Source organism: Capra hircus, chromosome 22, assembly GCF_001704415.2.
Source record: "Capra hircus breed San Clemente chromosome 22, ASM170441v1, whole genome shotgun sequence".
NCBI classification, from domain to species: domain Eukaryota; kingdom Metazoa; phylum Chordata; class Mammalia; order Artiodactyla; family Bovidae; genus Capra; species Capra hircus.
In genome coordinates, this window is record NC_030829.1 from 59,066,198 (window position 1) to 59,090,343 (window position 24,146).

A 24,146-nucleotide genomic window follows, 5' to 3' on the forward strand; every position below is an offset into this window, starting at 1 on the left:
GAATGTTCAGTTCAGTTCAGTTCAGTCACTCAGTCGTGTCCGACTCTTTGCGACCCCATGAATCGCAGCATGCCAGGCCTCCCTGTCCATCACCAACGCCTGGAGTTCACTCAGACTCACGTCCATCGAGTCCGTGATGCCATCCAGCCATCTCATCCTCGGTCGTCCCCTTCTCCTCCTGCCCCCAGTCCCTCCCAGCATCAGAGTCTTTTCCAATGAGCCAACTCTTCGCATGAGGTGGCCAAAGTACTGGAGCTTCAGCTTTAGCATCATTCCTTCCAAAGAAATCCCAGGGCTGATCTCCTTCAGAATGGACTGGTTGGATCTCCTTGCAGTCCAAGGGACTCTCAGGAGTCTTCTCCAACACTACAGTTCAAAAGCATCGATTCTTCGGCGCTCAGCCCTCTTCACAGTCCAACTCTCACATCCATACATGACCACAGGAAAAACCATAGCCTTGACAAGAATGTTCACAGTAGCATTTATTCTTGGTGATTAAAAAAAAAAAAAAAAGGCTGGAAACAATGTAAATGCCGAGCAATAAGGAAACAGCTGGGTGTGCTGTGGCTTACTCACAACCGGGCAGCACGCGGCAGTGCAGACGGGGAGCTACGGCCACGTGACCTCCACACGCCCTGTACGCTCGTCGCTCAGCTGCCCAGCTCTTTGCGACCCCATGGACAGTAGCCCGGCAGGCTCCTCTGTCCTCGGGGATTCTCCAGGCAAGAATACTGGAGTGGGTTGCCGTGCCCTCCTCCAGGGGACCTTCCCCACCCAGGGATCAAACCAGGGTCTCGTGCATTGCAGGCAGATTCTCTACCGTGTACTTAACGCTGTACACAAGCCTCTCTGAGATTCCTTTTTATGACTATAAAGGCACAATGATATTTACTTTGAACTTTCTCTGGATCTCCTAGCTCCAGGAATAATCATAGCTTATTAAAGAGTAGTCCTTTATAGTTTACAAAGGTGTGTGGGGTGGTTATATTCTTTATCACATCCTTTAAAAATCCAATATTTCAGAGTTATTTTGGCCTTCTCCACCCCCACACACACCACGAAGCTTGTGGGACCTTAGTTTCCTGACCAGGAATTGAACCTGGGCCCTCAGCAGTGATTTTGCCAAGTCTTAACCACTGGACTGTCAGGAAATTCCCCAAAGGTCTAATTTTTATGACTAACAATGACCTCCCTGGATAGAGTACCGGCTGTGTTTATGAGCATTATGTGATCGTGGGTGGACATGAGTTTGAGCAAAATCGGATACAGTGGAGGACAGGGAAGCCTGGCGTGCTGCAGTCCACGGGGCTGCAAAGAGCTGCACACGAGTGGCCGCCTGAACGGCAGATGCGTGAGTGAAGGGACGCTCTCGAAGCCTGAGCAGAGGCGACGTGCGGAGAGCTCGTCTCACAAAGCGACAAGCAGCCCCTGAAGCAGAGGCAGCCTTGAGTCTCCCTGTTATCTCGGCACAGTCAGCGCGGCCAGGACTGCCCTGAACCATGATGGTGGCAGCCAGGGCCTGGCAAAGGGCCCTGCTCTTGGCAAGAAGTCCTGGCACTGCGTCCTCCTGCGGTAGCTTCTGAAAAAAGAGAGAGCTGGTGCCACCTAGTGGTAAAGAACAGGGACCACAGAGGAAGGCTGGCGAAATTCTTAACACAGAACAGTTATTTTATTTGGGATGGGGTGTGGTGTCAGGGTGGTGGTGGTGGTGGTGAGAACGTTCTCATGAAAATAATATCTGCCTTTTTAAAGTAAATTTGTATTAAGATAACTGTATGCTCACTAGCGACTGTAACATATAATACAGAAAGACCTTTCATGCCCTTTGCCCAATTTCCCCCAATGGAAAGGTCTTGCAAAACTAAGATCAGTGGAATAGAAACGAGAGTTCAGAAATAAACCCATACATTTGTGGTCGAGAAAGAACGGTCTTCAGCAACGGTGTTGGGACAACTGGATACATGCAAAAGAATGAGGCTGGACCCCAGCCTCACACGTTATACACAAACTGACTCAGAATGGGCCCCAGCTCACACGTTATACACAAACTGACTCAGAATGGGCCCCAGCTCACACGTTATACACAAACTGACTCAGAATGGGCCAAAGGCCTAATTGTAAGGGGTAAAACTATAACATTCTTGGCAACATATGGGTGAATCTTCACGAGCTTGGATCAAGCAATGATTGCTTATGTATAAGAAAGACAGTAAAAACGTAAGCAACAAGTGAATAAATTGCGTCTCATCACAGTAAAACATGCTTGTGCTTCCAAGCACACTCTAAAGACGGTGAAAAGACAACCACGGAACGAACGAGAGTATATGTCAACCATAGACCTGATAAGGGTCTGGCTATGAGAGTTTGTCAACCATAGACCTGATAAGGGTCTAGCTGGGGTTATAAAGAACTCATAGGTCTATGATAAAAAGATAAATAATTCAACTTAAAAATGGACAAGGTATTTGAGTAAACATTTTTTCAAAGGAGATGTACTAACAGCCAAAAGTACCAGAAATGATGTTCAACATCATTAACCATTGGGTAAATGCAAATGAAAACCACAGTGAAATCCCACTTCACATTCACTAAGGTGACTAGCAATAAAAAAGAGAGTAAGTGTAAGTGAGGACCTGGAGAAATTGAAACCTTTAACACACTGCTCGTGGGAAAACACAGGGGGAGCAGATGCTTTGGGAATCAGGCAGCTAGGGAAAATAGTTACCACAACACAGCATTTGTACTCAAGAGAAACGGAAACATACGTCACACAAAGACTTGTACAGAAACCTTCACAGCAGCATTATCGAGGAGCCAAAAAGTGCAAACAACCTAAGTACTCACTAACTGGTAAAAGTTAAGTAAACAAAGTGTGTGTGTGTGTGTGTGTGTGTCTGTGCGTCTGTGTCTGTATGTGTCTCTGTGCGTGTATGTGTGTATGTGCGTCCCTAAATGGAGTATTATTCAGCTATAAAGAATGAAATATTGATTCATACTATGACATGAACCTTGAAAACATTATGCTAAGAAGCCAGACACACAAAAGGCCACAAGTTGTATGATCCTATTTACATGAAATACCCAGACATGCAAATCCACAGACAGAAAGGAGGGTAACGGTTGGGGGAGGGAATGAGAGATGGAGACGGACTGCTGACGGAGATGGGTTTCTTTGAGGGATAATGAGAAAGCTCTGCAATTAGTGGTAATGGAGGCACAATTTTTTAAAACTTATTACAAACCACCGAATTCTACACTTACAGAAGAGTTAATCGTTTTTTTTAAAAAATCTTTGTTTATTTGGCTGCGCGGCTCTCAGCTGCAGCACGCGAGATCTCCCATCTTCACTGCGGCACGAAGGATCTTTAAGTTGCAGCCTGTGAGTTCCTAGCTTCAGCACGTGGGATCTAGTTCCCTGATCAGGGGTCACATCCGGGCCCCCTGCATCGGGAGCTGGGAGACTTGGCCACTGGACCACCACAGAAGTCCCAAAGAATGAATTTTAACGCATGTGGATTACATCTCAATTTTTTCTAACTAGCAAAATTAATTAAAAAAATGAAAAAAAAGAGAGAGAGAGAGCATACCACAACAAGGATAACACTGATATTGGCTCAACCCACAAATCTTACTCAGATTTCCCTAATTTCCTCTGTACTTCCCCATACCCTGTGTTTCTACAAAGGATTTAGCAATTATCCAAAGAATGTACATTACTGTTTAAAAGCAGTAAAACCCCCACAATGATATGCGACCTCAGACTCAGGGTTGGAGTCACAACCCACAATTCTCATTGTAAAAAGGAGGTGTTATAAAAATTGCCCTTGGTATATAATTCTATTGGAGAAGGCAATGGCACCCCACTCTAGTACTCTTGCCTGAAAAATCCCATGGACGGAGGAGCCTGGAAGGCTGCAGTCCGTGGGGTTGCTGAGGGTCGGACACAACTGAGCGACTTCACTTTCGCTTTTCACTTTCATACCTTGGAGAAGGAAATGGCAAACCACTCCAGCGTTCTTGCCTTGAGAATCCCAGGGACGGGGGAGCTTGGTGGGCTGCCGTCTATGGGGTCGCACAGAGTCGGACACGACTGAAGCGACTTAGTAGGAGTAGTAGTATATAATTCTATAGAATTCATATCATAACATAAAAGGGTATTCTGTATTTATTTGCATTTTACTCTAGGTAACTTATCCGTATTTCATGGTCTTAACCCAACGACGCAAATCTCTGGGGTTCTTTCCTGGTTTTTAACCAAGAGGGGTTCTTATTTCAACTGAATTAAGGAGACGTTTACAGTCTGCTTTTCCCTGTTAATGTCTCATTTTGTTTAAGAAGTTTGGGTTGCTGCCTCCCAAGCCATCAGAAATATCCCTTTATATAGGGATGTGGAATCTTTCAACCAATGGGTGCACCATAATTCCGTTAACCACCCCCTTATTGCTGGACGTTTAGGATGTTTCCATGCTTCCAATTTTCTTGCCGCAAAGGGCCGCAGCGAGCAACTTAATTTCTTCTTTCGGATGATTTCCTCCGGACAAGGGGTGGAGTTACTGGTTAAAGGCTTGGCGCATCTTTCTGACTCCTGCCTTATTTCCCGCCGGCGCCAGACCCACGGCCCCGGCCCCCTGCGGCCCCCCGACCGCGGCCTCGGCCCTCGCAGAGCCAGCCCCCGGGGGCGCGGCCGTGCGCTTCCCCGGGTCCCCGCGCCCCTGGGGCCCTGCCGGCGCCCGGACTCACCTGCGCTCCCGCCCTCGGGCCAGCGCGCGTCCTCACCTCGGCCTCGGGGGGTCCTCCCGGCTCCGCGGGGGTGGCCCTGGGCGACGCCCGTGTCCCCTTCGCGTCCCTGCCCGCCCCCAGCGCCCGGCGGCGCGTGCAGCGCGCGCTCCACCGGCGCCCGCGCGTTTCCAGAGCGGGCCGCCGCAGCCGCGCCGGCCTGCAGCCCCGTCCGTCAGGGCCCCGCCGGCGAGCCGCGCCCGCGACATTGCGCGCCGGGAGCGCCGGGCGTCCGGGCAGGCAGCCGCCCACCGGGCGCCGACACTGCCGGCGCGGGCGAGCGTGTGACAGGTGTCGGGCGCCGCCAGCGGGCCGCGCAGGCCGGCGCGGGCGCGGCGGGCGGGGGGCGAGGCCGCCGGGCCCGCCGGGGGCGCTGACCAGATCGGGGGGCCCCGGGGAGCGCGCGGCTGCGGCCTCGCCGCCGAAGCGCCCGCCCAGACTCCCGCCGGGCCCCGCGGGGCGGGGACGACGGCCCTGCCGGGAGCGCGCGCGCGGCCCGGCGGCCGAGGCCCCGCCGCCCGCAGCCGGGACGGGGTGCACGCCTGGCGCGGCGGCGCGGCCCGGATGCGCGTGCGCCGAGCGCGGGGTGCGCCTGCGCGCAGCGCCGGGCGACGTGGCCGGCCGGAAGCAGCCAGTGCGGAACCGCCGCCGCCGGCCGCCGCGTCCGCCCTCGGCTGCCGCTTGGCTCCCGAAGCGACGTCGCCATGCTGAAGAAATTCGACAAGAAGGACGAGGAATCGGGTGAGAGGGCCGAGGCCCTGGGGGAGGCCGGGCTCCCGCGCAGGCCCTCCGCGCCCTCCCCGGGAGGCCTCCTACCGGACCTCCGTCTGGACGCGAGGCCCCGGGAAGCCCCGGGGACTTGAGCGGAGGTGCAGCGCCCATCCGCGGCCGGCCCCGGAGAGCCCGAGCGGGCTCCGCTGCCCCTCACCCGGCAGCTCGGGCCGCGATTCGCTGGGTGACCTTGGGCGGGTCTGCGCCTCTGCGTCCCCGCCTGTCAGGGGAGGGGGCCAGGCCCGGTGGTCCTCTGGGGATTCCCTGGGGCTGCGCCCGTGCTGGGGCGGCCTAGTCGGTAGTGCCCGGATCGGTGCTTGAGAACCCTGACTCCGATTCATTTATCCAGCAAACGTTTCGAGGTCCTGGTGCGTGCCAGGTTGCACTGCGCCCTGACTGCAGCAGAGCTAATGAGACGCGCTCGTGAGCAAGCTAAGAATATAAGAATGGTCGCAGCGGAGTGGAGGGAACAGACGTCAGTCAGATACTCAAGTGTGTCATTAATTACAAGTGTGGTTTCTGCTGTGTGCAGAAACCCTAGTCACTGCAGATGGTGGTCCCTCACGCAGTAGGGGCTCAGCTAGGTACCAGTTGCATAAATGAATGAAAGGACACTCTGAGAGGCACACGAGCACTGTACCAGGGCTGCTGGGTGACTGCGAGTTAGTGGTTTGGGGGCAGGGGAGCTCCCTGGAGGAGGCTGGCGGGATCTACTGGATCTTTGACTGCTGTTCAGAGCAGCTGGAGCTTGAACCTCCGAGCCATAGGGACGTCTTTCTCCATCGTCTACAACTGGGAGAGTTTTGAAATTCAGGGTCACAACCTCTGCTCAGTCCCGTCTCTTCTCTCATGGAAGGTGGAGGCTCCAACCCGTTCCAGCACCTCGAGAAGAGTGCGGTGCTGCAGGAGGCAAGTGTCCTTTGCTCCCCTGGGTCTTCCACTGAGAATGCTCACAGTCAGTGTGACCGAAACGCCAGCACATTCCGAGTGCTGGTTTGTAGGACATTAGGGGAGAAATCTGGTCGTGGAAAGATGGGGAATTCATCATGCTCATCCTTTTCTTCGTCTTTGTTTCTCCTGCCAGTTAGTTAATAAGCTTTGAGGGTTTCTCTGGTGGTCCAGTGGGTAGGGCTGGCACTGGCTCCAGCCCTGTTTGTGGAACTAAGATCCCGCATGCAGGCCACGGGGTGTGGGCCCCCCCCCCCAAAAAAAAAAAGCCTTTACTGAGTGTTCGTTAGTCTCTAAGTCAGCACATTTCCAGGTAATATCTAGGGAGGATTTCAGGAATTGTTAATAGATGAGTTTAAAGAAAAAAGGAAAACAAAGCTCCTTTCATGTGAAAATAAGGTAGGACAAGTGTATTTCTTTACCCTGGGCCTGCTCAGATCTCTGAAGTGCTTGAGGACAGTCATGGAAGGGAAGTAAACTCAGCCAGAAGGTAAATATCCTTGATCGCTTCTTCTCAGGCCCGTGTGTTTAACGAAACGCCCATCAACCCTCGGAAATGTGCCCACATCCTCACCAAGATCCTTTACCTCATAAATCAGGTAACAGGGTGAGGCTTGGGGGTGCGGAAAACGGTATTGGGGTGTGTTGGGGGCAGGGGCACAGCCCCTGTGTGGTTGCAGCCAGCGGCCCATCTCCGGGTGCCCTCAGGGTCCCACTCTGAGGTGCTGCCCTTGATGCAGCCTCGGCTGGGTCTGAGGCTCTGACCTGGGCTGTCTTAGCAGGAAAAGCCTTTCGGCCTTTCTGTCCCAAGCTGAGGCTTCTTTCTGAATTGCAACAGGGGGAGCACCTGGGGACCACGGAAGCGACCGAGGCCTTCTTCGCCATGACCAAACTCTTCCAGTCCAATGACGTAAGTGCCGCCACCCCTACCCTCCTCCGGGGGGACAGCTCTCAGGGTGGTGGGAGGGCCCCCGTCAGAGGCGGCCCCTGTGTCAGGCTGAGCCGGGGGTCACCGGGCTCTCTCCTCTCCTGCCCAGCCCACCCTCCGTCGGATGTGCTACTTGACCATCAAAGAGATGTCGTGCATCGCAGAGGACGTCATCATCGTGACCAGCAGGCGAGTCCCAGGCCCCTGATGGCCGCACCCACGCCGAGCCCGTCTTCTCCGAGCTCCCGCCGCTCAGTCCTCGGCCACGTGTCGCCAGCGCCCTTGCCTCCTTTTCTCTCTCCTCGCCCTCTCCTTCAGTTACTCTGCCCAGCCGTGGCGCCTCCAGGGGGTGCGGTTCTGCTTGTAATTCTCTGGCCTGGAGTTAGGCACAAACCGTCCCTTCCTTGCTTCCTCTTGGTCCGCTGAGGCAGCCCGGAGCTTCCATGGCGACTCCGGCTCTCCCCAGGAGAGCCCTGGGAAGAAGCGACGGGGACGGGGGGAGGGGGGGGCGGTGGGGTGCACGAAGCCACCAGGCAGACTTTCCCACGAAGGACTGCTGTGCTTGGGAGGCATTCGGCTCCGGGCCGTCCCCGGGCTCCATCCGCGTGCTTCTCCTCGACGCCGTTTGGGGGTTTGCTACCCACGCGTGTGTAGGCTCACTTAGAGAGTGTGGCAGACATGGCTTCCGCAGCCCCAGAGCTTCCCGGGAGGTAACCCCACAGACCGGCACTGGGGGGGGCTGTGTGACTGCTGTGAGAGCAGGCCAGGAGGACCGCCAGCTTGAATCTGGGTCAGGAAAGGCCTCCTGGAACTGGGGGAGTGGAGTCCTGCAGGGCAAGGCAGGCAGAGCAGGACAAAGGTGGGTGGGTGGAGTGCAGCTGCCAGGACCTGGGGGCAGTCCAGGGGCTTCTCCGCGACCCCTCGACAGGGAGAGCAGCAGGAAGCCCCGCCGGGGATATTGCCGTCGCGGCAGGGCAGTGACCCGGGCAGTGTGGAGTTTCATGGAGACCTCTTGATGAAGGGTTAGGAGCCCAGAGCAGACACCCGTTAATAATGGAGACCGGCCTGCTGACCCGGTTGGGGTGGGTGGGGTGTGGGAGCAGGCCTGGCCCCTGCGTGAGGCCTGTGCCGTGTCCCCGCAGCCTGACCAAGGACATGACCGGCAAGGAGGACAGCTACCGGGGCCCGGCCGTGCGCGCCCTGTGCCAGATCACCGACGTGAGTGCCCCGCTTGGGGAGGGGCGAGGGGTCCCCAGGGCGCACACCTGCTCCCCTCCTCCGGGCCTCCGCCCCACATCCTGTCGCCTGCGCCCCCACAGAGCACCATGCTGCAGGCCATCGAGCGCTACATGAAGCAGGCCATCGTGGACAAGGTGCCCAGCGTCTCCAGCTCCGCTCTCGTGTCTTCGCTGGTGTGTAGCCTCGGGCCAGGGCTGGGGCTGGGCCTGGGCTGGGCTGGGGCGGGGTGGGGCTGGGCCTGGGTTGGGGCGGAGCGGGGCTGGGGCTGGGGCTGGGGCAGGGGCAGGGGCTGCTCGGGAGGCTGAGGAGACATCAAAGATCGCTTTCGCAAGGAAAACCAAAGCTGTGTGGCCCCAGTTGTGAGAGTCCCACCCCCTGCTCTGTGAAGAGTGCCCAGGGGACTCTGGGTGGATTGAGGGCCCAGTTTGCGGCCTTGACCCATGCCCTGGGGTGACAGGTTTTGGGGATTTGAGCCTGGCAGGAAGTCCGCCAGGGCAGGAGGAGTGAGGGTGGGAGCCGTGCTGAGTCTGCGCCCTCTCGGAGAACCCCGACAGCAGGGTGTCCTGCCCGCCCTGCTCAGCGTGCCCTGTGCCCCACAGCACCTGCTCAAGTGCAGCTTCGACGTGGTCAAGCGCTGGGTGAATGAGGCCCAGGAGGCCGCGTCCAGTGACAACATCATGGTCCAGGTGAGCCGCGAACAGGGCAGGGATGCTGAAAATACTCAGGCGCTGGCCAGCAGGATGGGCTTTCATCACAGAGGTCCTGGCGGCCCCTGGCCGGAGCAGGCTTCAGTCCTTATCTCGTGGTGGGGAGACTTGGGGGTTTGAGGAAAAGAATCCAGGTCATCTCTTGCAGGGAGAGTTGGTGTACAGACTTGATGGGCTCATGCTAAAATACTGGCGTGGTTTAAAAACCAGCGAGTATTATGTTGGGTGTGTGATGCCATCTCCCTGGTGCCTGGTGAGGGTTCAGTGGGAGCCTCTGCCCTCCTGCCCAGACCTGCAGGCCCCCTGTGTGGGCATCTGTTCCCTCTCCCCATGTCTTAGTGCTGGATCTCGTTTCCAGGGCCCACTCTGGCCCCTCAAACCCTCCAGGATCACAGAGGCTTCTTCCCACGTAAAAGGCCCTGAGCGCCGCCCTAGTAAGGATTCCGGAGGGCAGAGGGGATGGTCTGTGTGCCTCCCCTCCCCCTGCTGGCTTCGCAGCAGCAGCCACGCATCCTGGGGCAGGGCCGGGGGGCCGAGGGCCTGCTGTAAGGGCGCCCGTCTGCACGGCCCCCAAGATGTCCTCAGCCCAGGTCGGCTCCGCTTCCTCTTTCTGGGCGGAGACCCCTGGTCTCCAGTTCCTCCGTCTGCGCGGCGCCTGGCGGGGTCGGGGGACGGAGGCCTGCAGAGTCCCAGGTGGCTTGGTGGGCGTGGCCCACACCTGGGCTCCGTGCCCACCCCAGAGGCGGGGAGCAGGCCCCGTGGGCTCAGGCCTCACTCGCGCTGCTCTGCAACCCCCCAGTACCACGCGCTGGGGCTCCTGTACCACGTGCGGAAGAATGACCGCCTGGCCGTCAGCAAGATGCTCAGCAAGTTCACGCGGCACGGCCTCAAATCCCCCTTCGCCTACTGCATGATGATCCGCGTGGCCAGCCGGCAGCTGGAGGACGAGGACGGCAGGTAGTGGCACCGTGCCCGCCGCGCGCCCCCTCGAGCCCTCGCCCAGCCCCCAGGCGGGCCCCCAGCGTCCTCTTGCCGCCTGTCGTTGCAGCCGTGACAGCCCCCTGTTCGACTTCATCGAGAGCTGCCTGCGCAATAAGCACGAGATGGTGGTGTATGAGGCCGCCTCGGCCATTGTCAACCTGCCCGGGTGCAGCGCCAAGGAGCTGGCCCCAGCTGTCTCAGGTGCCCAGGCCCCGCCCCCGCCCAGCTCAGGGGCCCAGACCCCGCCCCCCGCCCAGCTCAGGGGCCCAGGCCCCGCCCCGCCCAGCTCAGGGGCCCAGGCCCCGCCCGCGCCCAGCTCAGGGGCCCAGACCCCGCCCCCCGCCAAGCTCAGGGGCCCGGGCCCCGCCCCCCGCCCGCCCCGTGCAGCTGGGTCTCCCAGGGGCGAGGCCCTTCCTGGGGTGGACAGGTGCGCTCTCCTCATTTGGGGTGGCCATGCCAGTTGGGGAATAGGTGAGTGGGGGATTTGGGTCTGAACAGTCTCTGAGCCCTGGTCCCCAAACTGTGCCCGGTGCCCTTTCCCTGCCCCTTCCGGGGCCCCTGGGTTTCCTGGCTGCGGCGCGGTGGCAGCCCTCACCGCGTCCGTCCCCGCGCACAGCCCTCACCGGCCGCTGCGCGCCAGCCCCCACCGCCTCTGCGCTCAGGGCAGCCTCACCTGCCTCGCCGCGCCAGCCCTCACCGGCATCCGTCCCCCGCGCAGAGGGCAGCCCTCACCGGCCTCTGCGGCGCGGGGGCAGCCCTCACTGGCGTCCGTCCCCCGCGCAGAGGGCAGCCCTCACCGGCCTCTGCGGCGCGGGGGCAGCCCTCACTGGCGTCCGTCCCCCGCGCAGGGGACAGCCCTCACTGGCGTTCGTTCCCCGCGCAGAGGGCAGCCCTCACCGGCCTCTGCGGCGCGGGGGCAGCCCTCACCGGCGTCTCCCCCCGCAGTGCTCCAGCTCTTCTGCAGCTCGCCTAAGGCCGCCCTCCGTTACGCCGCCGTCCGCACCCTCAACAAGGTGAGTTCACAGTGAACAGAGTGGGGCCGGCCTTCCGACAGGGCTGGGGGCGGGGGCCCCCGCGGCAGGAGGTGCAGCCCGAGCTGGCCTCTATCCCCCAGGTGCTGGCGTGAGCCCACTTGAAGGGCCAGCAGAACAGAGGGAGGCCTCCCGTGGCCCGTCCGTGTCGTCACCTGTTTGCTCCCGGACAGGTGGCCATGAAGCACCCGTCCGCGGTGACGGCCTGCAACCTGGACCTGGAGAACCTCGTGACAGACGCGAACCGCAGCATCGCCACGCTGGCCATCACCACGCTGCTCAAGACGGGCAGCGAGGGCAGCATCGACCGTCTCATGAAGCAGATCTCCTCCTTCATGTCCGAGATCTCGGACGAGTTCAAGGTGCACAGGCTGCGCCCGCTGCGGGGCGGGCCTCGCGGTGGCGCTGTGCGAGGCGCTGCTCCCGGCCTCCGTCGGCGAGGCGGGCGGCTCCAGGCCTGTCAAGCCCTTTGTTGTGTCCCGTGTGCGCGCTGTCTTGTGCTGGGCAAAGCCTGGAGGGGCGAGCAGAGCAGCGCGCAGGCCGGCCTGCCCTTGGAGCTCGCTTTCTGGGGCGGGACCACGGGAGCTGACTCCGGAGTGGACGGGATCGTCCCCCATGCTGGTGCAGCGAGGAGACCCTCAGGGCAGCAGTTCCCGGGGGAGCCGCCCGGGAGGACCTGGGAAGGGCCAGCCAGGGCGTGTGTGCGCTTGCCCTGAGCTCTGAGTAGACGAGCAGACGGGGGGGGGGGGGGGGGACCCACAGTGTGGATCGGGGCCTTGGACCGCGGTGCTCGCTGCCCTGCCCGGGGGGATCGGAGGTCCCCTTGGCCCCTGGCCTGCCGCGCTGCGGCCCGGCCCCACCTGAGGAGGGGCTCTACTGGCCCCGGGGACTGGAGGAGCCGCCCGCGGGGCTGGGCCGCGGCTCACGCCTGCCTCTGGCACAGGTCGTGGTCGTGCAGGCCATCAGTGCGCTGTGTCAGAAGTACCCCCGCAAGCACGCCGTGCTCATGAACTTCCTGTTCTCCATGCTGCGGGAGGAGGTAAGTGTGGGTGGCCTGGCTGCTGGCTCCCTGGCAGGCGGGCCTGGAGCCACCTGTTAGCCGGCTGGCTTCTGGTGCTCGCAGCCCCCTTGGCTCCTTGTGTGCAGGCAGTGCAAACGTGCCCCAGTCACTGTGGTTACAGTCGCAACCTCTGGCCATATAGACTCAGCAGATACTCAAGGCGATGCTTAAGCAGAAGAGGAATAACGGTCTGTCTGGTGTCATCTGGTATAGAAATATTCTAGCCATTGCAACGTTTCATAAAAAAGATTTTCCCACAAAAATCGGTCCTTGGTGCCAAAAAGGTTGGAGACCGCTGTCATAAAGTACACACGACGTAGGATTCACCAAGGGCTCCCCATGTAGCTCAGCTGGTAAAGAATCCGCCTGCAATGCAGGAGACCCCGGTTCGATTCCTCGGTCGGGAAGATCCGGTGGAGAAGGGATAGGCTGCCCACTCCAGCGTTCTTGGGCTTCCCTGGTGGCTCAGCTGGTAAAGAATCTGCCTGCAGTGCGGGAGATCTGGGTTCGATCCCTGGGTTGGGAAGATCCCCTGCAGAAGGGAAAGGCTGCCCACTCCAGTATTCTGGCCTGGAGTATTCCACGGACTGATGTCCATGGGGTCACAAAGACCGAGTGCCTGTCACAGTAGAATTCATCACCTTGTATATTGTTCAGTATTGTTAAATACCTTCACACAGGAGTGCAGTTAATTTCCAGAACTTTCTCATCCTGCAAAACTGAACTCTGTTCCCATTTAACGATAACCCCCTGCTCTCTACCCCTCCAGTCTTTATACCGCCCATTCCTCCTTTGTTTCAAAGGTGGGAAGAAAATCAAGTCCCAGAGGTTTCTATTAACGCGTCTTCAGTTAGTCCGGAATGGCCCCGGCGAGCACTCAGCCTGAGCCTTTAGCTTTCACACAGAAGGGAGGTGGCAGCGGGGGAGCCAGGCCCTCGCCTGCAGGCTCCGGCTGGGCCGCTGGGCCGGGCTGCCGCCGGGCTCCGCAGAGCGCCTGGTGCTCAGCTTCCTGTGGCCCCGGCCCACAGGGCGGCTTTGAGTACAAGCGGGCCATCGTGGACTGCATTATCAGCATCATCGAGGAGAACGCGGAGAGCAAGGAGACGGGGCTATCCCACCTGTGCGAGTTCATCGAGGACTGTGAGTTCACCGTGCTGGCCACACGCATCCTGCACCTGCTGGGCCAGGAGGGGCCCAAGACCAGCAACCCCTCCAAGTACATCCGCTTCATCTACAACCGCGTGGTGCTGGAGCACGCGGAGGTCCGCGCAGGTGCGTGGGCGCGGCGCGGGCCCGGGGCCTGCAGGCCTGAGGGCACCCCCGGTGGGCGCTCCCTGCTGTTCCACTGCACGGCATCCTGTGCCTTTCTCCTTTCTTCGCCTCCCTCCTTCCTTTCTCCTCGGTGTTTCGTTTTTGTTTTTCATAGTGGCTTTCTTGAGATGTGACTCACATAACACACTCTGTTCGATGAGTGTGCACGTCCACGTGCAGCCATCCGACCCTTCATTTCACTCAGACTTACTGCTGTTGCCCTCTCTTGCCTGCTCTGGACAGACGGTCCCCAAGCAGTTCTTGCTTCCTCAGTTGTAGCTCAGTCTCTCCCTCATTTGCGGTCAGGTGAGGCTTCGCTGCCCCTGAGGCCGTTAGGATACAGAGATCGAGGGCAGCTCTCGTGGCCCCGTGGTGGTCAGAGCTGAGAAGGGCTGCTGGGCCCAAGGACAGGGCCGCCTCCCCCGGGAGAAGCAAGGCCTGGAGGCTGCTTGGCCAGCCCGCTCTGAGCCCTGGCCTGAGCCGTGCTTGCCTTGTGCCCGCAGGCGCTGTGAGTGCTCTGGCCAAGTTCGGGGCACAGAATGAAGAGATGCTGCCCAGTATCCTGGTGCTGCTGAAGAGGTGCGTGCGGCGTCCCCTCGGCTGGCGGCTGCCCCCGTCTCTGTAGCTGCAAAGGGGGAGAAAGATGCACAGCTATTGATGGTGGGAACCAGTGGAGACACAGGAGAGCGTGAAACACGGTGCTGTGCAGAAGCACCTCCGCCTGGGTGTCAGCGCGGGGTATTTTCTGTTTAAGAAGCAGCTTTATTGAGCTGTAACTCGCAATCCGCACAGTGTCCCCATCTTAAATGCACACACAATGGGTTTGTTACATTCAGAGTCGTTTAACCATTACCGCCGTCTAAGTTGAGAACTTTTCTCTTGACTGCGCTATGCAGCTTCTGGGATCTTAGTTCCCTGAGCAGGGATTGAACCTGGGCCCTCTGCGGTAGAAGCGCAGAGTCCCAGCCACTCGACTACCAGGGAATTCTTGAAAACACTTCTGCCACCCCAGAGAAACCGTGTACCAGCGAGTAGTCGAGCCCTGCCCCAGCCCTGCCCTGCCCCTCGCTTGCCCCCCGGCTCTGGATTTGCCTGTGCCGACTTGTGACACGCCTGCAGGCGTTCAGCGTGGCGCCTCTCACGAGTCCAGCTCCTTCACGGGGTTTCCAGGGCTCACATGCCGGCACTCCATGCCTTTTTATGGGCAGGTTTTCCTGTGTGGCATGAAGAGCCCCCGTGTGCGTGTCTGGCCACCGGTCAGGAGGCGTCTGGGCCATTTCCGGCTCCTGGCTTGTGTGGGTCGCACTGCTGTGAACATCCGTGCACGAGGCTCCACATGCCTTGCTTTCAGTTCTCTGGGGTGTGCACCCAGGAGGGGAATTGCAGAGTCATGTTCAAGTTTTTTTTGACATGTGCTGCCAGATGCAGGCGCGTGGCTCCCTCCCTGGGTGGGCTCTGGGAGAGGGTCCCGGGAGAGTGAATACTGCCAGCCCTGTGCCTCTGATACCCAGGCACCGCATCTGGTGATTGGGGTGGAAGCACCCTGCCACCTCTGCCCGCCCTCTGCTGGGGCCCTGTAGCGCCCCCCTGCCCCCCATGGGCCCCCGTCAGGAGCTCCGTGTTGTGGCCACAGGTGTGTGATGGACGACGACAATGAGGTCAGGGACCGGGCCACCTTCTACCTCAACGTCCTGGAGCAGAAGCAGAAGGCCCTCAACGCAGGCTATATCCTGAACGGTGAGTCCTCCTCGCCTGACCACTCCCCTTGCCCCCTTCCCGAGCTGCGGCCTTCCCGGGCGGCGTGCCCTCCGCTGGACTCCCCTGGCAACTGCAGGGCGTCACTGTCATCTCAGGAGGGCCAGGGCCCCAAGGGTGGGAATAGCCCAGAGAGCTGAACTGCTCGCCAGTCCTACGAACCTGCCGAGCACTCCCCCCTGTGTCCAAGCCCCTCTCCCATGTCCATTCACTCCTTGCAACAGTCCTGCAGAGGAGGGTGTCCTGCGAAGTCGGGGCTCGGCAGTCTCGCTGGTTTCCTCAGGGTCCTACAGCCTTGACCCCCGGCCCCCGTCTCGCTCTGGCCTCTAGGTCTGACTGTGTCCATCCCTGGTCTGGAGAGGGCACTGCAGCAGTACACTCTGGAGCCGTCGGAGAAGCCCTTCGACCTCAAGTCCGTGCCCCTGGCCACTGCGCCCATGGCAGAGCAGAGGACAGGTCAGGCGCACCTGTGTCCTTCAGAGGCCCTTGGGCCCAGGCCTCCTCTGGAGGGTCTGCCTGGCCTGCAAGGCCACCGCAGCTGCCCAGGGTAGAAGGGGCTGTGCTGGGCGGGGGGAGTCACGCCGCCTGCCTCTGGCCCTGGAGCGGAAGCCCCTGCACACAGACACTCGCACCGTTCCCGTGCTCCGTGCTTCACACTGGGAGGTGGGGATCACACTTCCCGAGTAACGGCGCTGTGGTCCATGTGCCCTGGCCATCTCTGAGCTATGCGTGCTTGTTCCCGCAGAAAGCACCCCGGTCACCGCCGCCAAGCAGCCCGAGAAGGTGGCCGCCACCCGGCAGGAGATCTTCCAGGGTGAGTGAGGGGGCTCGCAGGCCGCGGCGACTCTTCCCGCAGGAGCCGAGATCAGGGCTCCCCTGCGTGCTGGCTCTGAGTGTGTTCAGACAGCGTGCTCGACCCTCAGTGGAGGTTGGTGCACCCATTTGGGATCTGAGGATTTGGGTGTTCAGAGAGACAGGGTGATTTGTCCCAGTTTGCACAGCACCAGGAGGAGGGCAGAAACAAAGTCCAGCTCCAGCTGGCTTAGAGCCGCTTTGGCCTTGTTCTGAGTGCTGCAGGCCCTGGGCCCAGTCGGTTCGGGACGTCTGGCGCTGCTCAGCAGAGCTGAGGGCACGCCACAGTCCTGTGTCTCGGGCTCCAAATGTGCTCCGGCCACCTTGTCTGGCAGGGTTTGGTGAGGATTCTGTCTGTCCCTCTGCTCCCGCATTTCTAAGGGGAGAGGCTGTGTGTCTAGTTGGCAGCCCACATTGTCCACCAGCTTCCTGCCTTCGAGGCCCAGCAGCAGCCTGCCGTCCGGGTGGCCCCAGCCCGATGCCCTGACTCGCCTCCTCTGCTGCCCTACTGCGTGCTTTCGCGGCTTCTGACCTGTTTTCTGTCCATCACTGCACTGGTGCCGGCCTCCTCCTAGCAGGCTCCTGATGACTGTGGGATTCATTTCAAGTCCGCCTTGTCCTTTCCACTCCCAAATGTGTCTTCCACCAACACGCCATCTCTCAGGTGTGGCTGAACCGGGACCCTGAGCTGGCTGGCGTCGCTCTCCCTGCAGGCTTTCCCTCTGTGTTCCTTCCCTCTTGCTGCCGGCAGAGATCAGCACGAACTTGGTGGTTCCACTCAACGCTGCTCCACCCCGTGTCCTGAGGCCTGAGTTCAGCCTCGTTATGGGCGGAAAGAGCAGAATAATGGTGATACTGCCTGCCTTCTCCCTCTGTCCCTGAAATCCTACTAAGTCTAGGGCAGAGGATCATACCGCCTCAGGTAGAGTTCTTTTCCACGTGGAGGTCAGTGTAGCCGGGAAGGTGAGTGACGGATCTTGACTAGTGGTCCTCAGACATCCGTGTGCGTCAGAGTTAGGCAGGAGGGGGTCTCTGACGGGCGCGTCTGGGGAGGCCTGAGGATCTGCACTGTCGCCACGCCCGCAGCCCCGGGTGTTTCTAGAGCAGTGACTCCTGAGCACAGCCGGGAGAGCAGGGCCGGCTGCCAGCGCCTCGTTCTCCCAGGCGCACCAGGGCCGGAAGCTGGCCTGCACCAGATGCCCGCCATCCACTCTGAGCTGGGCGTTCTGTGACACTCTGAATCTGCCCCCTCTCCTTTGGGGCCGCTTGTCCCAACAGCCACGTGTCTGAGAGCAGTCTGTCCTTCTGCCTGGTTCCGTGGCCAGCAGCGTTCGCTTCCTCTTTGTCTTTCCCTGTCTCCCTCTTCTGAGCACCCTTGCTGAGCTTCTGAGCTTGAGGGAGTCTCTGGATGGATGAGGCCGGGCCGTGGGCCTGACGTCCATCGGTTGGTCTGGCGTCCCATGTGGGACAGTGGGGAGGGAGTGCTCGGGTGTGTCGGGGAACCGGGAGTGAGAGGCCTGAGGACTGATCAGAGACCCCGCTGAGCTGCTGGGTGAATGCAAGGCCTATGGGTTTCAGAGCAGCTGGCGGCCGTGCCCGAGTTCCAGGGGCTGGGGCCCCTCTTCAAGTCCGCGCCTGAGCCCGTGGCCCTCACCGAGTCGGAGACGGAGTACGTCGTCCGCTGTACGAAGCACACCTTCGTGGACCACATGGTCTTCCAGGTGAGCGGGGGCCCTCCGGGGGGCCCCCATGCCGAGTGGCTGGAGCCGGGCGCGATGCCGGGTCTGCCTCCAGCTGCTGCGTGTTGAGTCCCTGACTCAGGGCCTGTGCAGCTCCCGCGTGTCCACATGGAGACAGGGGGTCTGGGCAGGGGGCCTGGGTTGGGAGTCAGGGTGGCCCTGGGGTGGGAGGCAGGGCTCCCGACGCCTCCTCTGCAGCTCGGGGGGCCCCCCACCCCCCGGCTCAGCATCTCGACCCCTCTGCTCCCTGGTCCAGTTTGACTGCACGAACACCCTCAACGATCAGACCCTGGAGAACGTCACGGTGCAAATGGAGCCCACGGAGGCCTACGAGGTGCTGTGTTACGTGCCCGCCCGGAGCCTGCCCTACAACCAGCCCGGGACCTGCTACACGCTGGTGGCCCTGCCCAAGGAGGACCCCACGGCGGGTGAGCCCCCCCGGCCTCCCGGGAGCCCCTGGGTCGGGGTGGGGAGGGCAGCCTGTGCACCAGCTGTTTGTCTCCGGTCAGAGCTTCAGCTCCTCGAGGTCTGTCCAGAGCAGAAGGCCGGCCGGCCCGCCCTGGGGCTTTGCACACAGCAGCTCGTTTCCTCCTCACACACCCTTCGGGGCAGCACTGCTCTCTCTCTCTGAGAGGGCAACTGAGATGGGGTGAACAGCTTGCCTGAGTTCACCAGGCTGCGAGGCCGAGCCCCGGCCCTCAGGCAGGACTCTGTCTCGGCCGTGAAAGAGCCAGAGAGAGGCATGGACGTGACCGTCTGAGTCCACTCCTCCCAGAGAGGCAGGGGCTTTTCCGGGCCTGGGGTGGTGGGCTGGGTGGCATGTGGACGTGGCCGGCCTGAAGCGTCTGAGTCCACTCCTCCCAAAGAGGCAGGGGCTTTTCCGGGCCTGGGGCGGCGGGCCTGGGCGGCATGTGGACGTGGCCAGCCTGAAGCGTCTCTGCCACCCTTGCCCCTCTTTCCTCGTGAGGGCAGCTCCTCAGGCTCCTGCCTGAGGCGCTCCTGCCTCCCCACGCCGCTGCCCTCGGTCCAGACCCGCGGGCAGGCTGGCGCGGTCGGGGCCTGGAGGGCAGTCTGTGGCCGCCCGCCCGCAGAGGCCCCCGACGGCGTGCCTTCCCTCCCGCAGTGGCCTGCACGTTCAGCTGCATGATGAAGTTCACTGTCAAGGACTGCGACCCCACCACCGGGGAGGCGGACGACGAGGGCTACGAGGATGAGTATGTGGTAAGCGCCGGCGGGGCCTGCAGGGCTCTCGGCCAGCCTGCACGCGTGTGCGCTGGTTTCGGTTTAGACGTCGCAAAAGAGTTCTTGTTTTTAACTTAAAAAATACATGTTCAAGTGTCACAAGAAAACCTGGGAAATAGAAAAACAAATACACTCAGACAGGGAAACGTTCACCGTAGCCCTTGGGAATGGCTGCGGGGAGAGAAGCTGTGTCTGATGTCATCACGTACATTACAGATCTTGTTGGTTTCCCATAGAACCACGGTGTAATTTCCCGTCAGTACAAATACTTCATAAACACAAGTCTTAATGACTTTAAAATACTCCCTTCTGTTGACATATCCTAATTCACCTCACTTTGTATTCCACTAACATTGGGCATTTGTGATTACAAATTCTTGCTGGTTTTGAGTGCTACATTAAACACCCCTTTCAGTATAAATTTGTGCCTGTGTTTCAGATCTGTCTTGTGACTAGAAGTAGAATAATTAAAAAAACATTTTCTTAACAATTTCTTTCCACAAGTAGGATAATCGGGTCAAAGACGCAGGACAGTTTCAGGGCTTTTTGGTTCCTGCCGTCAGTCGCTTTCTAGAGAGACGGGGTCAGTTTGTATCTGTCGGCGACCTTCTGACGCAGTGAGGTGCCCCTTCCGGCTCCAGCTCTCGGGGCTAGCACGGAGCCGAGGGCAAGGTCAGGGTCATTCTCGATTTGCCCGGCGCGCGGCGGCTCCCTGCCGTCTGAGTGCAGACCCTGACAGGCAGCCTGGGATGGAGACGGCCAGGGCCCTCGTGGCCAGAGGGGCAGTCGCTGGGGCACACCCGATGGGCACTTGTGTCGTCACGCGTCCAGGCCTGAGCCAGCAGTGCGCACAGCCAAGGCCAGGAGGCCTGGGTATGAGGCCTGGCTTCTGCCACAGGGGCTGTGTCCGACCTGTGAACGCCCTCCCTGCGCACGGGAGCAGGGGCTCAGCAGAGAGCTGATGGTGAATGAGCGGGAGCCTTTCCACACAGTCAGTCCAGGGTGCGCGTCCAGAGCGCGCGTCCAGAGCGGGCCCGGCTGACTCGGGGCGGCCTCTGAGCACTCCTCCCCCCCGCCGCCCCATCAAGTCAGGCACTGGCGGCTTCGGAGGGTGCACTCTCACAGCCAACGCCCCAAGAGGAGGACAGGGGGCCCTCCGTATCTGTGGGTTCTGCCTCCATGGATCCAACCAACAGACGGAAAATAGAGTGGGTTCCAGAAAATTCGCAAAAGCAAAGCTTGAGCTTATCACACAAGGCAGCTGTTCACTTAGCGTTTGCACTGTGTTAATGTCTGTTTCCATGACATTCACACCATGTCGGGTGTTAAAATGCTTGAGAGGTGGCGCAGAGTGTGAGGAAAACGTGCGCAGCTTAAACGCAGATACGGCGCTGCTCCACGTAGAGGACTGGAGCCCCCAGGAGCTCGGTGTCCGAGGGCGCGTCCCGCTGAGGGGCCACCGCCCGGCCGTGAGCTGCTGAGGACAGGCCGCCGATCCGCTGGGGCCCGGCCCCGGAGCCCAGTGCGGTGGGAGGGGCGGGTGGGCAGAGCGGAGCGGAGGCTCTCGGCCGTCTCTCCTGGAGCTGTGCGCCTCAGGACCCCCCTATCGCCCCCACAGCTGGAGGACCTGGAAGTCACGATAGCGGATCACATCCAGAAGGTCATGAAGCTGAACTTCGAGGCAGCCTGGGACGAGGTGGGGGATGAGTTCCAGAAGGAGGAGACATTCACCTTGTCCACCATCAAGACGCTCGAGGGTAAATGCTGGGGGTGCTGGTTCTGGTTTGCCTGCCTTTCAAGACCCTTGGCCACTGCTGAAGTGCTCCTCCTCCCCCGTCCCCGCCCCCGTCCCCCGAAGATCCAGGGCCAAGTCTAGAGCATACAGTTCAGATACGTAAAATAATAAAAGAGTCGCTCAGTCGTGTCCGACGCTTTGCAACCCCATGAACGATGCAGGCCAAGGAATTCTCCAGGCCAGAACACTGGAGAGGGTAGCCTTTCCCTTCTCCAGGGGATCTTCCCAACCCAGGGATCGAACCCAGGTCTCCCACACTGCAGGTGGATTCTTCACCAGCTGAGCCACAAGGGACAGTTCAGATGCTGCTCATTAAAAGCTGCATACAGTGGGATTTGGGCCTGGGGGAGTGGTGATAGCACCAAGTGGAGATGAGCTAAGTGGGTTAATAACTCTGGGACTTCTCCCTGCAGAGGCTGTGGGCAACATCGTCAAGTTCTTAGGAATGCACCCTTGTGAGCGGTCTGACAAAGTGCCGGACAACAAGAATACGCACACGCTGCTCCTGGCCGGTAAGTGGCGTTTCTCGTGGGAAGGGCCTGGGTGCCCCTGGGGAACCCGGGGATTCAGAGCTCGCAGCGCTGAACATCACAAGTATGAGAAGGCCAGCTAGCGCCGTCTTCCCCCAGCGCTTGCTGCCAGTCAGTGTCCCTGCCCACGGGCAGCCAGTGAGCTACTGCACAGGACGCCAGGCACCTCCCTGTGATCCTAAGGGCGTGAGAGCGAGTGTGCACGCTGCCCCGTGCAGAGTCAGACAGCCATATGCAGATGGCGGGCTTGCTGCTTTGCACTTGGGTGTTCACTTCACCGTGCATCTTGGAGAGCCTCCTCTTCTTTTTTTTCTTTTTTTAATAACATGAAATTTACCAGTGCAGTAATTTTCACATCAGCTCGGCGGCGGTAAGTACACTCCCGCTGTTCTGCAACTATCGCCGTCACCCACCTCCAGAACCTTCCCGTCTTCCCAGACGTCTTCCCAGACCGAGCTCTGGTTGTCTCGTGGCTGAGTACTGTCTCTCAGAACCGGCACGTGGACTGAGGGACACCTAGGTGGTTCTCGTGTTCTGCCGTTAGACTGCGCTGCAGGAACAATCCCGCACACACGTGTCTGCTTAGGCACTTTATTTTGGATGTGTGCACTCTGGGCATTTGTAGGGTGAGTTTCTCAAGGCTTTACCAGGTCAAAGTGCATCTTTCATCTTGGCAAACATCTCCAGCTGCCCCCATAGGAACCGTGTGCCTTCTCTCCCACGCTCCCAACCGGGCAGCGTGTTCTCAGCCTGCGCGGGCTGCGCGGCTTGTGCGCTCTGTGCTAGGCGTGTTCGTCGTGTCTTAGTGGCTTCACTCTGCGTGTCTTGTACACTGACTGACGCTCAGCATCTCCTCAAGTGCGAACTGCCACGGTCACTCTCACCCCCTTTGACGTGAAACAGCACATGCATTCTGTTTATTTATATCTGTAGTTTCCACTGAGTTGGTTATTCCTTTCTGATAGGAATGGGGTTTTTAAGCCCTTCTGGGAATTTTCAAACTCACACACACGGAACCCCCGTGCACTCCTCCCCCAGCCGTAGCAGTGAGCATCTCCACCCAGATGCGGTCTCCACCCCCAGATTATTTTAGGGCAAGCCCCATACATAGATATTTCGTAGGTAAATGTTTCTGACCCGTTGGTTCTCCAAAAGCTAATGAGCCAGTGCGCTTGCTGCACCTGGAACTATGAGCAAAGGGAAGTTCTGTTTTCTGAGTGTTTATAAACAGGGTTAGGAAGTGGCTCTGCTCCAGCGCCCCACTCACAGCTGGCAGCCCCCAAGCCTGCAGTGCGGGGCCCCATCCCCTGGGCTTTGCAGATGCCTGCACTGCGATTTTGCCCTGGTGGGGCTGTCCCTCGGTCTGTGACCTTCGATGCGGTCTGAGAGCCTCGGTGATGTCGCACAGAACCATACACGTCCAGTGGTACATCGGGGCTTGGCAGCAGCGTGACATGCAGACTGATCTCTGCCGAGGTCACTGATGACGCTGCAGCTCAGAGAGGTGCAGTGACGTGCCCAGCGCCTCACACAGCTCCCGTCTCACCCCAGAGCTGCCTCTGCCAGCTGTGGCACGCCGCCCTCAGCCCAGCCCCTCAGCCCCCTTCGGTCTTACGCGCCTGCCTTCTCTCCTCCCCTGCAGGCGTGTTCCGGGGCGGCCATGACATCCTGGTGCGCTCCCGGCTGCTGCTTTTGGACACGGTCACTATGCAGGTGACAGCCAGAAGTTCGGAGGAGCTGCCCGTGGACATCGTCCTGGCGTCTGTGGGCTAAGAGGCCAGCTTGCATCGGATCACGTCCTCCCCTTTCCCCGAACACTACGCAGGAGTCGCGCCTTCCTCCTGAACCCAGTGGAAGCTCCTTTCCAAGCCTGTGTATTGAAAAGCAATTAGGAATCACTGAGGGTCTTTTGTTGTGTTTTTCGTTTTCTTAAATTGACCCCCCGCCCCAAAGCCCGCTGCTGACAGTGACTCTTTAAACGGCATGATTTTAGCTCATCCTAGAACGTGCTGCCTTGCCTGCCAGGGAAGGGGCATTGCAAATGAATAAAGTGCTTGCACCACCCGAGTTTATCCCCTTCCGAACCATCATCTTATCCCTACCAATAAATCAGCATGTATTTATTGAATGACTGCTACTTCTGCAGACTCGTGCTTAGGGGTCCGGCTTCTCTGCCGCCCGTAGCCCTTTGCCACAGTACCTACAGGAGGCAGGACCCTCTCACTGGCCTCTGCCCGTGCCCCACACCCCGGAGCGGGAGCAGCACGGGCTTGCTGAGGGGGTGACAGCCTTGGGCGGGCACAACCACCCTCCTGTAGGAGATGGGTGAGGTCTGGGGGTCTGGGTGGGCCGAGTGCAAGGTCTGAGGTGGGGGTGCACTCCTGCGGCTGGAGGAACAGCCCCGCAGAGCAGAAGGCCCTGGTTTCCGCAGCTGGGCTTTTAAACCCAGGTGTGGTGGTTTTGCCAATACGTGTGTTTTGC

General features: G+C 59.8%; 2 protein-coding genes across 2 annotated transcripts in view; one reads left to right on the forward strand and one right to left on the reverse strand.

The window, feature by feature from the left end:
• CNBP (CCHC-type zinc finger nucleic acid binding protein) overlaps nt 1-4,819 on the reverse strand; it is a 58,139-nt gene extending 53,320 nt beyond the window's left edge. The window contains exon 1 of the mRNA XM_018066899.1: nt 4,741-4,819. The gene's annotated coding sequence lies outside the window, so the exon portion shown is untranslated. The remainder of the gene's footprint in view (nt 1-4,740) is intronic.
• Nucleotides 5,376-23,796, forward strand: COPG1 (coatomer protein complex subunit gamma 1). Its single transcript, XM_018066902.1, has 24 exons — nt 5,376-5,517; nt 6,404-6,456; nt 7,014-7,094; nt 7,334-7,405; nt 7,533-7,612; nt 8,566-8,641; nt 8,743-8,835; nt 9,262-9,348; nt 10,169-10,326; nt 10,418-10,551; nt 11,296-11,363; nt 11,555-11,743; nt 12,325-12,420; nt 13,470-13,713; nt 14,256-14,331; nt 15,386-15,489; nt 15,838-15,963; nt 16,253-16,321; nt 17,938-18,080; nt 18,355-18,526; nt 19,222-19,319; nt 20,959-21,097; nt 21,549-21,647; nt 23,308-23,796. Exons 1-24 carry the CDS (start codon nt 5,481-5,483, stop codon nt 23,436-23,438), a joined length of 2,625 nt encoding a protein of 874 aa, XP_017922391.1. The 5' UTR covers nt 5,376-5,480; the 3' UTR covers nt 23,439-23,796.